The sequence below is a fragment of the Notolepis coatsorum genome (assembly GCF_963971535.1).
Source record: "Notolepis coatsorum genome assembly, chromosome: 14".
Classification (NCBI taxonomy): Eukaryota; Metazoa; Chordata; class Actinopteri; order Aulopiformes; family Paralepididae; genus Notolepis; species Notolepis coatsorum.
The window spans coordinates 68,629,125-68,651,309 of record NC_140178.1 but is presented as its reverse complement, the minus strand read 5'-3'; the positions used below and the strand labels follow the sequence as shown (position 1 = coordinate 68,651,309).

The window sequence follows — 22,185 nt, the reverse complement described above, 5'->3', positions numbered from 1 at the left end:
TATTATTATTATTATTATTATTATTATTATTATTATTATTATTATTATTATTATTATTATTATTATTATTATTATTATTATTTTGTGTCTGTTTTGTAACCTGTGGTAAACCTCATATTTTTATATTAAGAGGTAATTATATAGTTTATTTTTCTCATATTTCTCATATAAGCTGTGGGGTTATCTGACCCCTTCCGGCGGGAATCAGTGACATTTTCTCCATGGCTGTTCTAGTGTTAAAGACTGTTTCAGTGTTTCAAAGCTATTGCACAAAATGTACGCATCTGCGACTTATTTTGGTCCCTGGAAACATCCAGTATGATCAGGGTATGATAGGTGAGAGTATGGATGAAATGGATGCTACAGACCCTGGAGTTTGCTGATAGTGTAGCATTTCAGATAGTAGGCTTGTACCGGTTAGGAGGGAACAACCTAACCCTGCCAACTCCTTTAAATGGTTGCCAATATATTACATTTATAAGTTCTATACTAAAGAAAGAAGTTCAGCTGATTATCAACAGTTTTTGGTCATGTTTTGGAAAGGATGTCCAACTGTTACAACAATGTTGCGATCTAGCAACTATAATGTAATTCACCTATCTCAAACCCTGCCCTCTTTTCTTGATCCTCCAATCACAACGGTTGCTTTCCTTGGACAAGTTTGTAGAGAGAAGCGAAAGTTATGATTGGAGGATCAAGAAAAGAGGGCGTAGCTTGAGATGCCAATTTAAACGGTTTACATGCCAACCTCTATGGAACTAAAGATGCATACATTGCAAAGATACATTGGCAAGGCTTTGAGGCAATGTAGGTGGGCAATATTGCCCTCAACATGGGTGGTAATTTGGGACAAACATTAGTTAAGAAAAAACAGTTAAGTCTTACTCTCGTAAGCCTATAGATACTGAAAATGTTAACAAAATGGCCCATCTAGCTTCATTACCTGGAGTAGTTATTGCTTGTGTATCATGGTCTTGATCAGGCCTCTAGTTACAAAGGGTTCAGAATGCCAACGTTGTTGTTGAAAGGCTGTTGTGTCTCTGCTTGTTTCAGGATGTGGTGTGTTCATATGTGTCTGAGCGCTGCAGGGACAAGCCCCTGAGTCTGCATGTCTGTCTGTTGACCAGAGATGAGACAGATGACCAGACAGTCGGGTCACTGAAGAGGCTGGCACAGGCCAGCAGGGGGCACTTTCTGTGGAGTAATGAGACAGGTACTAGAGAGCACACACTTACAAACATTAGCTCACAAACATATACACCTACCCTATATTGTATTATTTATTTATTTTTTAAACCATTGTTTATCCAGGGTAGATATGCTGAGCATGTCTGCACTTTTTCAGCGACATGTACGTGTATACGTACACACACACACAAACACATTGATACACACACACACACACACACACACACACACACACACACACACACACACACACACACACACACACACACACACACACACACACACACACACACACACACACACACACACACACACACACACACACACACAGTAACATGACTCACCAAACTGCTTTTAGACAGAGACCTTTCAAAAGACTAAATGAGCCCTTCTCATCCCATTGCCACAGGTTTTAATGCATTATCTTCCCTTATTAGAGGATCTTTGTTTTATACAGACATCAGATCAATACAAGAGTCTGAGAAGGACTGTAGTAGAGGGGGGTTTAAGTGCCTTGCTCAAGGCCACTTCAGCTATAATTGGTCCACCCAGATTCTGGTCCAAGCCAATTTGGGAATTGGAACCAGCGTCCAACCACACGTCCACTTTTCTAACACTTAAGCCACCATTGCTCCCATTGGCTGCTTGTTGGTAGAATGAGTGGTTTTCATGATCAATAATCCCTGCACATTCCACATTTTCACAACTGTAATAGTAAATTCAGCACTCTAGAATTGTATGCTAGCATTCCTAACTGGGACTCCCTAAAAACATGGTATCTCGTGTATAAACCCACCCCAACCGTAACCGCATTTTGCACGCAGTACACGAGATACCAAGTTTTCAGTAAGTCCCAAGCCATTGTGAGTCCTTCACCTGAGGGGTGGGTTCGTCATGGACACAGACTGGGGAGGTCCTCCACTACACCCAGCACCTCCGCTCCACACCGCAGTGAACGGTCAGACAAGGTGAGAGAGCCGCTCAAGCCTTTTATCACAAAGCTACTTGGAGGACAAGTAGCTGAGGGAACGACAGAGGGAGACAAAAGTAATCTGTCCATTCAGGCTCTGCGGTTATAATGAGTTATACGTTCAGAATGTTAATGTTAATGCGTGTGTGTTTTCTGTGCAAATCTGTCAGGTGTGTATGCTGCAGCTTCACCCTCTCTCTCCCTCTCCATCTCGCTGTATGAACCTCTTTCATTATCCTTCTGCTGTCGGAAATGCAAAAGAAGAGTGCGTGTGTGTGGGGTGGAAAGGAACCCAACCTGAGCATGAAATAAAAGCAAAATGGCCACCGTGTGAATATGTTCAATGCTCTGGATTTGTAATAATAATAATAATAATAATAATAATAATAATAATAATAATAATAATAATAATAATAATAATAATAATAATAATAATAATGTGTGTGTAATTCTTGATGGAAACAGAGTCCCTTCCTTTCCTTTCCTCTCCACAGGCATCCTGGAGAGTGATGACACCACAGCTCTGTTTGTAGAGATGAAGAGGGCAGCAGGCTACTGGCAGAAGGTAAGAGCAGAGAGGGGTCAGGACAGAAGGATAGGCTGCAGAAAGGTTTACCACAGAACTGTCCTCTGTTCAAAACACAATGAGCAACGTTAACAGAGGACACGCCCATGTCATAGATGTGATTCTCTGAACTCTGAGTCAAAGTGCCTTCCCTGTGAACCGCCACTAGGGAGCAGAGTGGCGAACCGCGGGTGACTGAAGGTGCAGGTGACAGAGTGAGTTAGTTAAGTGACATTGCTGGTCTATGAGATGTTTGTATCTAAAAAATTTAAATATATATAGATGAACAGATTGCTAGAGAGATGGGTCATCCTGTATTGAACATACATAATACTCTATTGATAATAGTAGAGTTTGTTAGGAAATGCTACAAGGTGGACCCAGGAACAGTCTCAGTTGAACAGGTTTTTTGCCCATAGATGTAATAAAATCAAATAAAATGCAAACCATGTGAATCCCAATGTGGTTGTGCAGGCAGTCTCATCTAGCAGGCAGTCAATGTGGTTGCATTTTCTGCCACAATTCCAAATGTTAAAGTAACGCGCCAACATTATGGGAAATGCGCTTACAGTCTCCTCCAGAGCCAGACAATAAGATAGATACCAATTTACGTGTTCAGTAGAAACCAATCCGGCTGCAAGCTAGCCTAGCTTAGGACAAATGAAGGAAGTGGATACGGACCACTAGCTTAAAACCCTGGGAGAGATATCTTTGGCAAACAGCTAGGCTTGGTCCATATCTGCTTCCATTAATTTGTGCTAAGCTAGGCTAGCTTGCAGCTGGATGGCTTTACTGAATGCACAGAGAGGAAATTGGTATCAGAAATGCAGTCAGCGCATTTCCCATAATGTTGGCATGTTCCTTTAAGATATAGTTCATTTGAATATACATTTTAATAAAATTTTTAAATCACAGCCTGCTAGATGAGTAAAACCACCTTGGGATTCAAATGGTTTGCATTTCAAGTAAAAAAAAAGATTCTATTGAAAATACGTCTATGGTAAAACTCCATTCATTGGTGTTATGGTTTGTAACCGACCCCAATCGCACAACACAAGACAGGTATGAGAGTAAGCCAAGAACTGGGCATTTATTGAATACAACAGGAAAGCGGCACTGTCCCTTTAAGGGAGAACACAAAATACTGGAAAACAAGAACTAGGGAAAATAGGCACTGTGCCTTTAAGAGGCGAGCAGGCTAAGGGGCTAAGGCTAAAGGACAGGGCCAGGGCAAAGGACAGGGCAGGAACAGGGGCAACGGAGAGGGGAACAGGGACAGAGGCCCGGGGAGGCGGGCTGGAGACAGGGGCAGAGAAAACAGGGTTAAGGCCTTGGACAGGGCGAGGGACCAGTGGCGTCGCGTGGGTAAAATAACAGGGGAAGCCAAAAAAAATTATTAAAATTTTTTTATTAAATATTTTTATTAATTTTTTTTTTTTTTTTTTTTTTTTTTAGTCAAGTAGTCACCATGTACACTACAGTATGGCTCGGCGGCCAGTCAAACTTTCTTAACAGATTGCAGAATGGGTACAATACAGTACGGCTCAATACACACAATTGTATAAGGGGATGCAGACCAGAGGTCCTATAAGGAGGTCCTTTGTCCCCACAGCCATCAGACTGTACAACAGCGTATTATAGTTACACCTGTTTTTACACCTGTTTTTACACCTGTTTTTACATCTGTTTTTATACACCTGCTTTTATCTAATCACGCTACTATTTTAATTTTAATTTTAATATTGATGGGTATGATTTAATTGAATTTTATCATGTACTTATTTTAATTCATGATGCAGACATAACGTGTAACTACTGTATGGGAATGGTCAATGTCTGTATACTATGTGAGCTGCGAGATACCCTGAATTTCCCCAAGGGGATTAATAAAGTATCTATCTATCTATCTATCTATCTATCTATCTATCTATCTAGAGAAAGACGTTTGTCTTGTTTACATCAGGGTCCCCCATTTTCAATTCATAGTGACATTTATGACATACAAGACATCATGACATCAAATATACAGTACTGTTACCCCTAGATCCTGACAGAGTATATACATATGATGGGGAGGGGACTGTACATTAGGAGGGGGTGGGTGGGTGGGAGAGAAATATACATACGGCCGGTGTTGTTTTCGAGGAGGGAGTAGGATTCCGCAGAACACCGGGAGAGAATATGACTGTCTATTAGACAAACGTGACAAGACAAACGTATTTCTCTGGTCTGCATCCCCTTAACAATTGTGTGTATTGAGCCGTACTGTATTGTACCCATTCTGCAATCTGTTAAATAAAGTTTTCATTCATTCATTCATTCATTCATTCATTCACGTGTCTGTTGCGCCGCGCGCCCAGCCATCAGAGCGCTCCTACTGTAAAATGCGGAAGCAGTCATTTCAGCCTCAGTTTTACTCGTTTATAAAAATGATTTAAAATGTTTATTAGCAACGCCAAGCTTTCAAACCCCGCCGCATCTGTGTGTGAAACCCTAATGGAACGCTGGGTACCTTTGACATTTATATCCGATATATTTTGGACCCACCGCTAGCTTTTAAGCAGTGCTTGATGGTGCACATTAACCTGGCTACTACGGAGGAATAAGTTACTGCGTATTCCAGCCCCTGGCTTGCATTGCAGTCATGAAAGGGTATACAAGCTTGCCTGATAACGTTAGTTAGTCCTTAGTCAGGCTGCTCAGTTCTTACCTGGTCAATAATGTGGTCCTCCTCTTGCCAGATAGATTTGTTAAATCATAATATCCACAGTGGTGTGCTCTGCTGGTCCTCAGTACTGTACTGGGATGTCACGTTAGGTAGTCAGGTGGAAACGTGAACTTCAAAAATGTACAGTTTCTATGCCAAATGTATATACACTCCTTTTCTGGACACTTTTGTATCACAAACAGTACTGTATTTGCAAATCTGATATGTCATAAATGTATAGATGTAGCAGTACTGTCTATCTGTATGTCATGTATGTCATATATGTTATGATGAATTGAAAATGGGGGACCCTGATGTAAACAAGATGAAAGTCTTTCTCTGGTCTGCATCCCCTTAACAATTGTATGTATTGAGCTGTACTGTACTGTACCCATTCTGCAATCTGTTAATAAACTTTTCAATCAATCAATCAATCAATCAATCTTCTGAGTGCCCCGCCTCCAGGTGGAAAATATGCTGAACGTCTTCCTCCCAGCTCCGTTTTAAACTTTTAGGGTGTGGCACAGTGGCAGTCAGCTCGAATCTGATTGGCTAGGATCGGATTTGGAGTTTGGACTCACTCTATAATGCTGGAAGCCTGGAGAAAGAGACCTACCCACTGCCTCTCTCCTATACTAGCTGCAGTAGTGAGCACAGTCTGACAGTGTGTTAGAGGGAGTGAGAAGGAGAAGAGGGAGACATTAAAAAAAAAAAAAAAAAAAAACACAGATGCACAGATGAAAAAGAATGTAAACTATATTAAAAAAAATTATATTTTAATTTTTTTTTTTTTTTTTCATATTTCATAATTTGATATGAATTTATAGGGAGGCATGGCTTCCGTTGGCTTCCACAAGGATTCGCCACTGCGAGGGACAGGGGCACTGGAGAGGGGAACAGGGACAGAGGCCCGCGGAGGCGGGCTGGAGACAGGGACAGAGAGAACAGGGTTAAGGCCTTGGACAGGGCGAGGGTCAGAGCTGCTTACAGGGATGGAGTAGGAGCGCGCAGGCTAGACGTCTGGAGTGGGGCGCGTCGGCTTGGAGAACGTGCCGGTTCGGAGAGCGCGCCGGCTCGGAGAGACGCATCCTCCCGTAGAGAATTAGAGAGCGATGCGCGTCTGGAGTGGTAGCGCGCCGGCTAAGCGTCTGAAGTGGTGCGTGTCGGCTTGGAGAATGCGCCGGTTCGGAGAGCGCGCCGGCTCGGAGAGACACATCCTCCCGTAGAGAATTAGAGAGCGATGCGTGTCTGGAGTGGTAGCGCGCCGGCTAAACGTCTGAAGTGGTGCGCGTCAGCTTAAGGAGCGCGTCTGCTGTAGGAGCGCATCAGCGCGGAGTCTGGAGTGGTGCGCGTCTGCTGTAGGAGCGCATCAGCGCGGAGTCTGGAGTGGTGCGCGTCTGCTGTAGGAGCGCATCAGCGCGGAGTCTGGAGTGGTGCGCGTCTGCTGTAGGAGCGCATCAGCGCGGAGTCTGGAGTGGTGCGCGTCTGCTGTAGGAGCGCATCAGCGCGAAGTCAGGAGTGGTGCGCGTCTGCTGTAGGAGCGCATCAGCGCGGAGTCTGGAGTGGTGCGCGTCTGCTGTAGGAGCGCATCAGCGCGGAGTCTGGAGTGGTGTGCGTCTGCAGTAGGAGCGCATCAGCGCGGAGTCTGGAGTGGTGCGCGTCTGCTGTAGGAGTGCATCAGCTGTAGGAACGCGTCTGGCGCGGGGTCTGGAGTGGAACACTGGAATACCTCCCGTAGAGAATTAGAGAGCGCAGTACTGTGTCCCACTCCAGGCAAACGCGACAGGTGGCGAAGGCTTGCACCTCGTCTCACGCCGGAGATGAAACAGCATACAGAATACAGAAACAGATACAGATAGGGAATCTCCCGTAGGAGCTTACAGATAGAGAACGACCCGACAAGGACTGGGGGGGAGATCCAGGTATTTAAAGCCCACTGGGGCGCTAATTAGAACACACATCAGGTGCGTGAAGGTAATTGATACTTGACTAGAAGTGTGTGTTCGGCACGGACCAATCAAACACATAATGAAAGATAGTCCAAGGGTGTGGGCTGCTGAAGAGCAGACGAGAGTAAACGAACGCGAGGGTGGGGGCTAGAGAGGTGAGGAGACAGGGAATTAAAGGTCCAGGGAAGAGGCGAACCTCACAGTACTCCCCCCTCCACGGTAGCCACCGGGCGACCCAAAAATACAGACAGAGGGGCAGGGGACATAAACAAGGCAACAAACAAAAAATTACTGGGCCATGCTAGCAGGGGAAGCTACACCAAAAGTGGGGCTAGCAAAGGGACAGGGTAGCTGAGGGGTAACTAGGGTAGCTGAGGGGTAACTAGGGTAGCTGAGGGGTAACTATGGTAGCTGAGGGGTAACTAGAGGAGCTGAGGGGTAACTAGAGGAGCTGAGGGGTAACTAGAGGAGCTAACAAAGCTAACAGGGGAGCTAACAGGCTAACAGGGGAGCTAACAGGGTAGCTAACAGGGGAGTCAACAGGGGAACTAACAAGGGCTAACAGGGGAGCTAACAGGGGAGACTAACAGGGGAGCTAACAGGGAACAAAAAAAAGGCAAACTCAACATACACTGTCTGTACTGGCTGGGGTCGTCGACTGGTCGGGTCGTACTGTTATGGTTTGTAACCGACCCCAATCGCACAACACAAGACAGGTATGAGAGTAAGCCAAGAACTGGGCATTTATTGAATACAACAGGAAAGCGGCACTGTCCCTTTAAGGGAGAACACAAAATACTGGAAAACAAGAACTAGGGAAAATAGGCACTGTGCCTTTAAGAGGCGAGCAGGCTAAGGGGCTAAGGCTAAAGGACAGGGCCAGGGCAAAGGACAGGGCAGGAACAGGGGCAACGGAGAGGGGAACAGGGACAGGCGAAGGCTTGCACCTCGTCTCACGCCGGAGATGAAACAGCATACAGAATACAGAAACAGATACAGATAGGGAATCTCCCGTAGGAGCTTACAGATAGAGAACGACCCGACAAGGACTGGGGGGGAGATCCAGGTATTTAAAGCCCACTGGGGCGCTAATTAGAACACACATCAGGTGCGTGAAGGTAATTGATACTTGACTAGAAGTGTGTGTTCGGCACGGACCAATCAAACACATAATGAAAGATAGTCCAAGGGTGTGGGCTGCTGAAGAGCAGACGAGAGTAAACGAACGCGAGGGTGGGGGCTAGAGAGGTGAGGAGACAGGGAATTAAAGGTCCAGGGAAGAGGCGAACCTCACAATTGGAGCTTGTTCTTGGGTTCCGCCCCATAAAGCTCTAGTCTATGTCATGGTGGTCAGTGTAATATTTTTTATGATAGTAATTTTCATGGTGCGGCCACAACAAGAGATGTTATTTAGCTGGGGACCCACCAAGAATCAACCGTTGTCTGGGGTTAATTTGAACTCCAGTCTATGTTAGAGGAAATATCATTAACCCATGAATTCTGTTCACAGTTGTAAGTAATTTGGACAAGGATGTTAGGCTACTGTTTGACTGACCAGGCAAACCTTCAGCATTTTCTTCCCTCCTCATCCTGCAACCCTCCTGACCCACCAGTGGGTCCCGACGAGGGAGGCATGAGGCCACAGATTCCAAGACTTAAAGGAACACGCCATTGTCCAACTAACACCTCTCCCGAAGGCTAACCGGCCATGTCCGCTTCCATTCATTGTGCTAAGCTAGGCTAACATGCAGCCAGATAGCTTTCTACTGAACACACAGAGAGGAAACTGGTATCTATCTTTTTGTCTCTCTCTGGAGAAGATGGTAAGCTAATTTCCCAAAATGTTGGCGTGTTCCTTTAACCTTTCAGTATCGGTCGATACATTGCTTTTACTGTGAGTGTATACTGTACCAAGGGTAAATTTGTTTCCATTAGAGAGATCTACCATGCTTATATGTTTCCAATGTCAAGTTAGACCGCGCTCTCAAGATTCGACACTGGGTGCTGAAATCCCATTAAGTATTATATAAAAAAGAAGCAGTGAAGCTAGACCAGCACTCTCAGGTTCAAGTATTTAATGGCAGCCTGAAACAAACATGTTTCGGAATTACATATTCCTTCGTCAGTGTTATAGCTTGCAATGCACATGCAGTCAAGATGGTGGTTATATACACAGGTGGTTAATGACCAAACATCTGTGAATCACGTTGCTTTAGTTTCTTTTTTTTAAACTTACATTTTTTATTAACATTTATAGACAAACAACACTTACACCATATCTACAATGACATCAACAACACAACAGTACATCCACATGGGCCCCTTGAATTCGGCCACGCTCAGCCTCCCAGACCCCCATGAGAGGGCCCCCCCCCCTCCCGCCATCCACCCCCAGAAACAGGGCTCCCCCACATCCCAGGGCCGTCTCACGCGTGGCCGAGTATTCAGCGACACGGGTACCTTGAATTTGGTTGGGCCAGGCCCAGTAGAGGGGCGAGGGGTGGTACTCCCCCCCACCGAGCCAAGCCCGCTACCTCCCATGCCACCCAGCACCCCACCCCACGGACGACGACCCCACAACATCCAAGACCCCACTCCCCCGGGCCAAACCGCGGAAACGATGGTCCCCCTCCCCTGACACCCCCCCCCCCCCCCTGAGTTAAGCCCATAGGAGCCCCCCATATCCCAGGCTGATGCGCGCGCCGCCGGGCCCCCAGCGACACAGGTCCCTTGAATCAACTGGGCCAGGCCCAGTAGAGGAAAGGATAGGGGACTAACTAACAACACAATAAGAAAGAATGAAGTGAACATAAATGGTTATATGGTTAGCACTCTTTCCCCGATTGGCGGTTTGGGGGGGGGATCAGCCCTCCCACTGGAGAAGCCCCCCCCCCAGAGACGGAGATACACCCCAAAGGAGACTCTCCAAGCCTCTCTTCATGTCCAACATTTTGCATCTCGTGTGCGGATGGTCCGGCCGACCTCGGTGCCCGAGTCCTGGTTGATCCGGTTGTATCCAGCGTCTCCCCGTCCTTCCCCTGGGGGCCGTCCGTTTCACCTCACCCGAACGAGCTTGTATCACTTGCTGCGTCATATTCATCGTGTTAACCTCCATGTTAGCTTGCAGCTCCTTCTCCAGCCAGGCCTCGCTGCGGTCCAACACCACGTTAGCTTGTATCCCTTGCTGCGTCGTATTCATCGTGTTAACTTCCATGTTAGCTTGCAGCTCCTCCAGCCAGGCCTCGCTGCAGTCCAACACCCCGTTAGCTTGTATCCCTTGCTGCGTCGCATTCATTGTGTTAACCTCCATGTTAGCTTGCAGCTCCTTCTCCAGCCAGGCCTCGCTGCGGTCCAACGCCACATTAGCTTGTATCACTTGCTGCATCGTATTCATCGTGTTAACTTCCATGTTAGCTTGCAGCTCCTCCAGCCAGGCCTGTGTGCTAGCTTGGATAGCCCGGATAGCCCGTGTGTTAGCTTGGATAGCTTGGTTAGCTAACTCGATAGCCCGTGTGCTAGCCCGCATGTCCTGGGCGATCTGTATTTTAACTTGGATGTCAGTCTGTATGCTAGCTGCCCACTGCGTCATGCTAGTCTGAATCATTCACTTTTTATTTCGCTTTGTATTGTTTTACTTCCTTTTCTTGATATTCACCGACCGGGAGCTCTTTCATGTGGCTGCTCACCCGAACGTCTCAAACCGGAAGTCTCTGCTTTAGTTTCTTAGCATTGGGTAAATTCTCTGAATTTTATAATAAAATGATACTCATTTTAGAACCGAACCGATATCTGATACCAGTATTTCTATAGATGCATCCCTAGTCCCGACCGCAGTTTGAAAACAATAGCTACACTTTGATTCAACTCTCTTGTATATTTTACCAGAAGGATCACTGTTTTCAACGTGTGTCTTTTTTTCCAGAGCTTCATGCTGGTGGAGTCTCTGACCCAGAGAGCTAGCTGTACATGCCCAGCAGAAGAACTTTCTCTGGGGAATAGTCCTCCAGCTCTGTCTCCCCAGTCCACCAAGCCCAGAGAGGGATCCATTCGCACAATCCGACCCACAGCACTCACCCTAGCCAAGCTGGTCAGAGGACACCCCCACACACACATCCCCAGCCCACTTAACATGTGATTCACTGTGTGAAATGACAATCTTTTAATACATTTATGAAATTATCTTGTGATTGATTCCAGCAAGCCAGAGAAACAAGATCAGGGACGTCTACACAAAGGTCCCTCACACGGAGCCCCAGCACATCCAGAGCTGCCATACCCCCAGGTGAGTCATGGGATTGCCAGGGAAACGCCCGGACACGCTGCCTGGAATCACGTTACCTTAAAGAGGTTAACGCCTCAAGCTAAATACATGTCAAATCTCCCATTAGCAAGCATGTTTAGTAATAACACCTTAATATAACATAATAAAACAACATCACAGCTTAGCCACTTTAATAGTAGACAAAAAAACGCAGTAGTTGCACTAGTCGAGAAAGGAGCTTAAAAAGTGCCCCTATCTTTTTATAGCAAGTTCTCTCTCGCCTGTTTCTTCAAGATGCTGACCTCTACTCATTTTGCACTCTTGTTCTTTTCTCTCTTTAATTACGTGTGGTGCATTAGGCTGTCGGCTCAGGTCTGTCTGTCTGTCCGCTTGCTGTCTGCTAAATAAAAGATGATTATGCTATTTCTGTCCTCGACAAAAAAAGAAACTGCGCTCACTAAGTGACTGTTGTTGTTGTTTACCTACTGTGCCTTGTGGGATGTCAGCGATACAGAGGCAACATGAAACGGATGGTTTGATGCCTGGGTTTGGTTAGGTAGCTATTTGTAATGGCCTGTGTTTTCAATGTCTTTTCTATCTGTGATTTCCTTGAAAGTAATATTTCATCAAATGCTATTTGGGTGATACATCAGTACTATAACTTTCCATCTTTAGATAATTAGGTCTGAAAACATTCAAACAGACTTGGATGGTTATTCATCTGAAGAATTTAATTGTTTGTTTATTGTTTATTCTTTTTAGCTCAACCCATAAGTGATTGGCGCCCTTCAGGAACAAGGGCCAAGCCAAAGAAAAAAACGGACGTGTCCCAATCTGTCTTCTACCTTGAGGATGGCCAACTGGGTGAGGAAGAGAAAGCATGCATGCATTCTCCATTGACCATATTCACACAGTAGCTATTTAGCTTGGAACAGGGTGGAAAGGAACCCAACCTGAGCATGACATAAGAGCAAAATGACCGCTGTGTGAATAGGGTCGATGACTGTATGACATTTTACGTGTACATTTTACGACCTAACTCTAAATATTATAATGACCTTTTAACCTTAAACCTTTCCTCCCGTTGCAGGTGTGGTATACAAGTCCTACCCCAAACCTAAAAGTGTTCGCAAGTCAATCCCCTCTGTGATTGTGCCCAAACAAGAAGACGTCTGCTCCTCCAAACAGGTACGATGTGAAGAACATCTTAGCATCAGCACCATTTGTTTGTCAATTCATTTTATTAAACTAAGAAAAGTCTCATTGAGATTAAAAATATATTTTACAATAGTATCCTGGCCAAGACAGGCAGCAGCACAATGAACAGGGTTGCAGACATGAAAATTATAATAAATATAACAATTTACAATGAAAAAAAAAAAAAAGTACAGAATCATAATATATCAAATAAATATTTGTCGTAAATGGTAAATGGCTGCTTTTTTATATAGCGCTTTTATCCAAAGCGCTTTACAATTTGTTACTCACATTTTACGTTCACTCACACAATCACACACCAACGGCAACCATGCAAGGTGCCAACCTGCTCATCGGGAGCAATTAGGGGTTGCTCAAGGACACATCGACACTCTGCCCAGGAATCGAACCGGGAACCTCCGGATTGCCAGACAATTGCTCTACCTCCCGAGCCACTGTCGCCCCTACACTGGTCACAAGTCATCAACATCAGGGATCATACAGGGGCAATATTAATCAGTCAGAACATCTGTAGCCAGATGTACCTGTTTCCAAATGATTAAGATTTACTTTAATTGCATTCAGTGAGACCAGCTCCTGAATAATTTTTCAACTGATTCAGAGGGAGCAGCATACCTAAACACCCTTTTTCCAAATTCAGTACGGGCTTTAGGGACAGATAGTAAGAATATGTCCTGGGAGCGAAGACTATAACTTTTCATACTTTTCTGAAGGATGTAGATCCATAGGTAAGATGAAAGCAAACCAATCCATTAATCCACCCATCCACCCATTCACTCAAGACTTAACTTAACCATGACAATTGACAAGATTCCTATTTAGAATTGCTAGTAGGTGGGGACGACAGCTAGTTTTGCTCATGGAGTTGTTATAGGAACACAGACCTACTCGGTCGACGCAATATCACAGTCTCATGGTCTCCTCATTCTACTAGGTATTCTTATACATAATATCTAAGCAAAACAGAGATACTTCACCTGCCGGTCGAATCCTCCCCGCTGACCGACCTTTCTATCACAGTGAAGAATGTAGCCGTGGCTCCATCCCTGACCGCCAAGAACCTAGGTGTAGTCTTTGACAACCGGCTGAACCTCTGCTCACATCGCCTCAACAACCAGAACCTGCAGATTCTTCCTGAGCAACGTCAGAAGGATCCGCCCCTTCCTGACAAAAGAAGCCACTCAACTCCTCCTGCAATCAACATGTCTCGCCTCGACTACTGCAATGCACTGCTAGCTGGTCTACCAACTACCGCCACCAAGCCACTTCAACTCATACAAAACGCAGTGGCCTGTCTGATCTCCAATCTACCAAAGTCGGCCCACGTTACCCGACTTCTTGGAGAGCTGCACTGGCTTCCCATTGCTGCGCGAATCTGCTTCAAGGTCCTTGACCTGGCATACTGTGCAGCAAGGGGAACGGCTCCCTCCTACCTCCGGTCAATGGTCTCTAACTACACACCCTCAAGACCCCTACGCTCTGCATCTTCTGGCCGCCTGAGACCCACTCCTATCTGAGCTCCTGGGGGGTCATCAAAACATAGCAGGCTATTATCAGTCCTCGCTTCCCACCACAGTCAGCTGAAACCCGGCAAACTTTCCACCGTCAACCAAAAACACACCTCTTCAAACAATCTGATAAAAAGAAAGAAAAACATCTTACTGTCTGTACTATTATGTACCTTACTACTATGCTACTATACTTATACTATTACCTATCATGCTAACATGTCTATACTACTATGCACTCAGAGTGTAACAGTCAAGATCGACACTATTTTGACAATGCCAGTGACCCCTCCTGCTGACTTGTAAGTCTCTTTGGATAAGCGTCAACTAAATAACAAAAGGTAAATGTAAAATATAATATTCTTCTTGAGGGGCGGGACTACAGGTATCCATGGGATGTACTCTGTCTTGTTGCCAGACCAAAACATGATGATAAATATGCAGCAAGGGGAGAGGAGAAGTTAAAATCCAATATTCATAGCTGACTCATCCTGGATTTGGCCATGGGCAATCATGCACTTCTAGAGTAGATGCACAAATATACAAATATTCCTAAAGGATTGTAATTACGTGAATGACTAATGCCTAATGGATCCTCTGTGCTTATACTAAGTACAGTATGACCTCTTTGTCCCCTCTCTCATACTGCCACCTAGTGGCTGAAGAGTTATGGCATCAGGAAGTTGAAGCTGGACCTGCATCGCTTAGCATCTGGACCGTACTGTACCCATCACAAGACAGTGGTCCCCTCTGTTCTCAACGCGGTGTCTGCCAAATACTGCTCCATCCTCCCCAGTGTCCTCATCAACGTGAGTGAGAGGAGAATAAGTGATACTGTCAATGTTTCTAGAGTTATTTCCAAAAAGAAATGCATCCTTTTTGAAAGTTAAGAGGATTGAAATAATAAATAATAGTACTGTATGAAATGTAATGAAAATTGTATCTTTTGATCTCTTCTGTCCTTTGGGTTGCACACTACAGTGCAGCTTTAGGAGAGATGTAATATTCAGATAAGTGTAGTATGTTGGTATTTGTGCTTGTTGTTGTTGTTGTGTGTTTGTTTGTGGCTGTCAGGGGGCAGTCAGGCACCCCCAGCTGACTGAAGGAGAGTTGAGGCAGTATCTGGCCCAGTCCCACCGCCTGCTGCAACGATACATACACAGACTGCAATGGCTGCTCACCGGTAAAACATTTACAGAGACTCACGGACTGACAGACTGACAGACTGACAGACTGACAGACTGACTGACAGACAGACAGACAGACATTTACATTTACATTTACATTTAGTCATTTAGCTGACGCTTTTATCCAAAGCGACTTACAAGTTCTGTACGACAAGCCATCAGGAAGGGCACAACTCTATCAGCTGAGCAACAATGTTCATCAAAGTGTTGAGTGCTACAGTGTAGGTTAGTTTATTAGGACAAGTGCATGACAGTACGGTTAGTTAGGGTTAGATTTTTTTTTTTTTTTTTTTTTTTTAATTCAGATAATGGTTGAAGAAGTGCGTCTTTAGTCGACGGCGAAAGATTGGACGTGATTCGGCTGTCCTAACTGGGGTGGGTAGTTCATTCCACCATTGTGGGGCAAGGACTGAGAATAGGCGACTTCTCTTTGATGACCCTCCCGGAGCTTGGATAGGAGTAGGTCTGAGGCGGCCAGAAGATGCAGAGATGCAGACAGACAGACAGACAGACAGACAGACAGACCAGCAATGAAACACAAATACACAAACAATACCACACCAATTGGAATACCAAACTACCAGTCGAATGTAAAAAAAAAAAAAAATTAAAAATAAATATTGATATGGGGGAGATGTTGGAGAATGTTCCGATTCTGTCCTCGAATCGAGAATTAAAATAGTCAAGACGGAGATGAAAGAAACGGCGATATAAAAGGTCTGAATCTGCAGAGTCAGAGTAAGCGTCTGACTTTGCCCAATATACACCAGATATTTATAATGTCAGAAAATCACCCATTGTGAGACGGGGAAGCAGGGGTCAGGGCAGGAGGTCCCCACATTCTTGTCAGGAACACAGCGACCTTGTCCCTCCCCAAAGTTGGCACTCTCCCTTGACATGTTCCCCACAATCATCCTCCCTTCCAAGTCACAGAGTAGATTTCTAATGGTTCTAATTTAGGAAAAATTTGCCTGCAATACAAGCCAATAAATAGTTGTTACATAGCACAGCCAAATGCCTTAATAATAGTTTCCTATTGGTACTAGCCATAATGGCAAATAGAACAGACAACACACTTGTTAATTGTTAATAAACGTGTTAAGCTTCAGTGTAGTAATAATACCTACATTTTATCATTAATATTTAAATGTGCCTAATTTCAGCCTATTCATATTCAAATGGTATTCTTGGGGACAAATTGATAGCCCTACTCTACACTGTCTGAAAATAAAGCACCCACAGCTAACCTTCTATGAACCTTCTAGCCTGGTATCTTTAACTAAATCACAGACTTTAATATTGTTGGTCACTCCCCAAATGGCAAGGGTAGCAATATCATTTAATTACGCTGTGTCCCAGGACAAGACTATAATACACATTAAGGCCCTCGACTGAACTTCAGATCTTCAGTTTATACTTTATAGTGATGGCAAGAAGGAATATTACGTTCAATAGATTGACTTTCAATCATTCCATGGTCTCTCTTGTTCCTCCCTCTCTCCAGGCAGCAGGCGTGTGTTTGGGACGGTGCTGGAGGAGGAGGTGTGTGTCCTGGTGGATGTGTCCGGCTCCATGGCACCCTCTCTGGGGCAACTGAAAAGAGAGTTGTCCTCGCTGATCTGGGACCAGCTGTACCGCAACAGGATCAGGTACAACATTGTTCACTGTTCTGTGGTCAGGACCAACCTGTGTTGGCTTCTATTGGGAAATATTACATTTGATGAAAGCAGGCAAGTTGACTAAGAGAACGCATTCGTATTTACAGTGACGACCCTGGGGAGTAGTTGGATGGGGAGAGATAGTCCAACACATTCACACATGGGAGCTTCCATGGGGCAGCCACACTGAGTCTTACTGTTCGCCACTGAGCAGCTCCACTCAGGGTTTGAGATAGGTCAGTCAGGGGTTAAGTGCCTTTCTCAAGGACACCTCGACTATAGTTGTGAGAGGGAAGAGTAAAACCCTTTTCTCTAACCCCAGTAGTGATGGTGTCCATGCCCCCCCTCCAGGTTCTCTTTGCTGGCGTTCTCTGGGGAGGTGAGGGTGTGGCGCCCCGTCCTCCAGGAGTCCTATGAGAAGCAGTGCCGCGCCGCAGTGCAGTGGGTGTCTCAGCTGGAGAGCCACGGAGGCACCAGCACCCTGGAGGCGCTGAAGGTACCCCCTCCATGTGTCTGGCCCCGGAGCTCTGCACTGCCCCACCCCCTCTCTGGGTCAAACCCACGATTCACCAAGATAATATGTATTTCATATGAAATTAACATAGAGGCCATTTGTTGTTGTTGGTGTTTCAACCTTGTATTTAACCACAGTTTATAATTGGCATTTCAACAAGCACAAAAAAATTTACCCAACTGATTCACAGTCTTGGATAAGCGCAGGTCTGGCTATGAGCATGGAGATGACCAGAGAGGTGGTGGAGCGTGGCTATGAAGCACCATGTTGTATTACATTAAAACCGGTTATGTGACGTTCTAACCTCCATGTGTCTGTTGTTCTATCCAGACCGGCTGTGAGCTGTTTGGCGAAAGGGTGGGTCTTTACATGTTGAGTGACGGGAAGCCAGACTGCAGCTGCAGCCTGGTCCTCACAGAGACCAAGACACTGATCGCAGAGAGATGCATCACCGTACACACGGTCTCTTACAACTGCACCGACAGGTACTGGCTGACTGCTGCTGCTTTTACTGGAACTACAGGCTACAGAACTATTATGTTGTGTCGCTGTATAACTTAATGCTCCCTTAAATGCTCCAGTGTCATTGTACAAGAATAATTCAGGACCGCCAAAGACTATTGTCAGAGTCCGACGAATGTTAAGAAATACACAAAGATATTTATTTCCACGCATGGGAGAGGGAGGGAATACAACAGTCCAAAATTGACATTGTACAACCTCTGAAGTTACAAAAACGATCTTGCTTTATACTTGACTGGATCAAGATTATGAAACGATGAACCATGTACTGTATGTGCTGGGTCAAACTGTCTTAGTCTGGGGCAAAAGCAAGTATCCTACACAGCATTGGTTCTGCTCAGTCACACTATGTACTGCAGAAAGAGGACATGTCCAATCAAAGTCAATGTTTACAGAGAATACATGATGAGGAGGATAATATCTGAACAATGTGTGCAAGCTACTAGAATGCTGCGATACAAAAACACAAGATAAACAGACATTTCACACAAACCAATATGTTTAATAGCAGTTGAAGTTAATAATGTGCCATCTTACATTTGGAATGAAAATTTGTCTGACTGCATTTCTTTCTGTGGGGATATGACAACGACCACGACTGAATGACTGGTCGCTGCGTGCACGTCACTCAGTGTGGCAAAGGACTTCCTAAAGAAACTGGCTCACCAGAATGGGGGACGTTATCACCGTCGTGATAATGCAGATATGCTCGTCGCTGGGCGGTTGGCGTCTGGGCTCATTAATGGACACGTGAGTTAAGATTTAGTGTGAACACACACATGTCATAGCTTCAGGGCCAATAGTCAAAGCAACATACTATTGAACCAGCTTTCCCTGTTTCATACCAGACATATTTAGACCACAGAAAAAAAAAGTACATAATGTACATTATGTTACAGCCATAAGTAATATATTTACATCTTGTGTAAGTGATATATTTACATTTTGGTATCGGCAAAAGTCCAAAACAAACACCATTGATTGATTGATTGAAAACTTTATTAACGGGTACAATACAGTACGGCTCAATACAAACAATTGTTAAGGGGATGCAGACCTGAAAAAGACTTTCGTCTTGTTTTCATTAGGGTGCCCCATTTTCAATTCATCGAGACATTTATGACATACACGACATACAGATATACAGTACTGTTTCATCCAGACATTTATGCCATACAAGATATACAAATACAGTATACAGTAATGTTTAAGAGAAAGAGATCATAAAAGAAATATACTGTATACATGCGAGGGGGAAGAAACTGGATCGGCTATTGTAATAATTCTGCCTCAATATATTTTTTTATGATCTCTTTCTCTTAAACAGTACTGTATATTTGTATATCTTGTATGTATACAATGTATACAGTACATGTATACAATTGTTTGTATTGAGCCATACTGTATTCTACCCATTCTCCAATCTGTTAATAAAGTTTTCAATCAATCAATCAAGCTTTCCATTTTTGCACAAAATGAGTTCCCTTCTATCACTAACATTATTGTTTAAGCATTTTTTGTTGAAATAAAATTATACGTAATTATTTTACGATTAATTGCAAATTGTTTCATGTTGAACTATAGATTGTGGATGAATACACACAGAAAGGTACACCATGCCAATGTTCATGCTTTATTTGTTTTAAACGAGACGATTTACAAATGTGTCCATTGGAAATACATTGCAATTTCAAGCGAGGTGGACCGGCTGGAAACAACAATGACGTAACCACCACACCTCCCTATTTCCCCCAACAGGTTCCAGAAGAGCTCCCACACTTTGAAGGAGACGACTTAAGGAGATTGGTTAAGGAAATTAACAAATTAAGAATGTTCCAGAAACAGGCCCGGGCATTTAGGTTTGCATACAGTACACTACATTTCCTAATAAAAAAAATATGACTGCTAATAGAGGCCTTGCACGGTTGCTACAGTATGTGCAAAACAACGATTGTTGTGTTGATAAATGAGAAATATATCAACAAACACATAATCATTTTGTGTCTTATTACTTGTTCTATTCACAATAGAATAGTAATATCTTGCTTTTCCTGTGTTTACCTACTTTACTCTATCACTACACAGAACTTAGGCATTTTCTTTTGAAAGTGGTTACCAATGGTTACCGTTACATGCAGGGAGCCTTTCTGGAAGAAAAAGAACTACAAACATTCTGTGAAAAGCCTATACTATTCATTTGATGTTCATATTATAGAATGTAGTCTGATTTCTTTCTTTCCCTCTTTTTTTGAAACATTGTTTACAGAGACATCATTATGAAGACTCAAGAGGCAACTTGACCAATATTTCGATACTGTGAATTTTGCAGTAGCATATTCCTGATGTTTTAGTAATGCAGTAATCATGATATAAACGCTGTAATAAGATTATATGTAAATTGTGTGATAAGTATGTGTATTATTCTGTAATAAAACTGATGACATACAATAAACGTTTTAAATCAATGTGTCTTATTTCAATTCAGAGGCAATTGTGGACTACTTTAGATAAGATTATATTCAAATCATGTATTGTCAATGTACAGCACAAGTACAGTACAATGAAAAGAAGTTTGGCATCCAACCAGAGTGCAAATGTAACAGTAAAGTGCAGTAGTAATATACAATGTACAGGTGATTAAACTGGGTATAAAATATATAAATTAGTACTACTGCTAATCAGGTGTATACAGAGTTGTACCAATATGTAATGTAATATGGGCATAAAGACAGTATGGACCTAGTCATACTGGCCAACAGCGTAACTAGAGTAGGTAAGGAAGGAATATGTATAGATCTATATAGTATCTGCAGATATGTAAAATGATTACATGCAGCTATGAAATATTCAATATATTACAGGTGGATATATTGTATATATATATATATATATATATACGGTAAGAATAAATATATATTCAGGAACCAGGTACCCAGGTGGGGTAAGTATCTCCCGGGCCTTTCTGTGTGGAGTTTGCATGTTCTCCCCTTGCTCGCCCCTCCAAAAAGAGATACACCCAATAGAAAAACATGCAGAACAGATCTAACGCTGTCGTGTCCCTGACGAAGACGGACAGGAGCACTTGGATTGGCCCCCGGGCGCGGCCCCATGCCGCAACCCTATGAGGCGCCAATTGGGACAAAAGCCTGTCTAATACAAGACGACACCACCTATCCAGTTATCCTGCGCGACCCACCCATGTCTGCTCCCGGCTGCCCTGCCTTGGGGGGAAGGACGACGGGGTCATGGGTCAGGCGCAGAGACGAAATTTCATCTGTGATTCAAAAAGATAAATGTATACGTGTGTTTCCTGTGTGTGTCGCCCATCGCATTTGTGTGTCGCTGCATGCCTACGTTGCAATGTGTGCAATGAAAGACGTATTCAAAGTCCAGTTTAATCTGAATTAATCGTTCATTAATATATACAGCATTATTGTACAAATGTACATGCTATCATACAGAGTATATTCATAGACTAGTGGGGTGTGTAAAGATTATTATGATTACAGTGTAGGGCAGTTGTAGACAGTGGCAGCACTATAGGTAGGAATACATTGAAACAGAGTTCAGAGTCGTACAGTATAGCCAGGTAACAGAGCATAGGGTGTAGGCAATTTAAACAATTTCTATTTTATTTACTATTACTATCTATTTATTTATCAGATTTACTTAAAATATACTTAAAAACTAAATAATATTCTGCAAACTAGTTCAATCATTGGCTTGTTCATGGTCCCTACGTCATGGAGGTGAACCCTAAGGCAGGTATATTAGCTATGCACCTGTCGGTGTCAGTCACTGAAACATGTCAAACCTATAGTCTGCGCGGTTCATCCAGAATTTACGGTAGACCTCGCAGATAAAGGCACAGGTATTTGACAGGTAAGAGGAGGGCCGCCGGGACTTTTGAGATGGTCTGCTGAATTACACTTGTGGAT

At 44.0% G+C, this 22,185-nt stretch overlaps 1 protein-coding gene across 1 annotated transcript in view; it reads left to right on the top strand.

Annotated features, from left to right (window-relative positions):
- vwa3a (von Willebrand factor A domain containing 3A) overlaps positions 1–20,648 on the top strand; it is a gene marked incomplete at its 5' end in the record, with an annotated part of 59,730 nt that extends 39,082 nt beyond the window's left edge. The window contains 14 exons of the mRNA XM_084329135.1: positions 1,054–1,213; positions 2,653–2,723; positions 11,302–11,466; positions 11,577–11,661; positions 12,403–12,504; positions 12,731–12,828; positions 15,023–15,175; positions 15,441–15,549; positions 17,058–17,202; positions 17,563–17,707; positions 18,056–18,210; positions 18,880–18,997; positions 20,006–20,106; positions 20,514–20,648. Of these exons, the coding sequence (XP_084185261.1) occupies positions 1,054–1,213; positions 2,653–2,723; positions 11,302–11,466; positions 11,577–11,661; positions 12,403–12,504; positions 12,731–12,828; positions 15,023–15,175; positions 15,441–15,549; positions 17,058–17,202; positions 17,563–17,707; positions 18,056–18,210; positions 18,880–18,997; positions 20,006–20,106; positions 20,514–20,547 (1,641 nt within the window). The 3' untranslated portion in view covers positions 20,548–20,648. The remainder of the gene's footprint in view (positions 1–1,053; positions 1,214–2,652; positions 2,724–11,301; positions 11,467–11,576; positions 11,662–12,402; positions 12,505–12,730; positions 12,829–15,022; positions 15,176–15,440; positions 15,550–17,057; positions 17,203–17,562; positions 17,708–18,055; positions 18,211–18,879; positions 18,998–20,005; positions 20,107–20,513) is intronic.
- Positions 20,649–22,185: the final 1,537 nt, after the last annotated feature.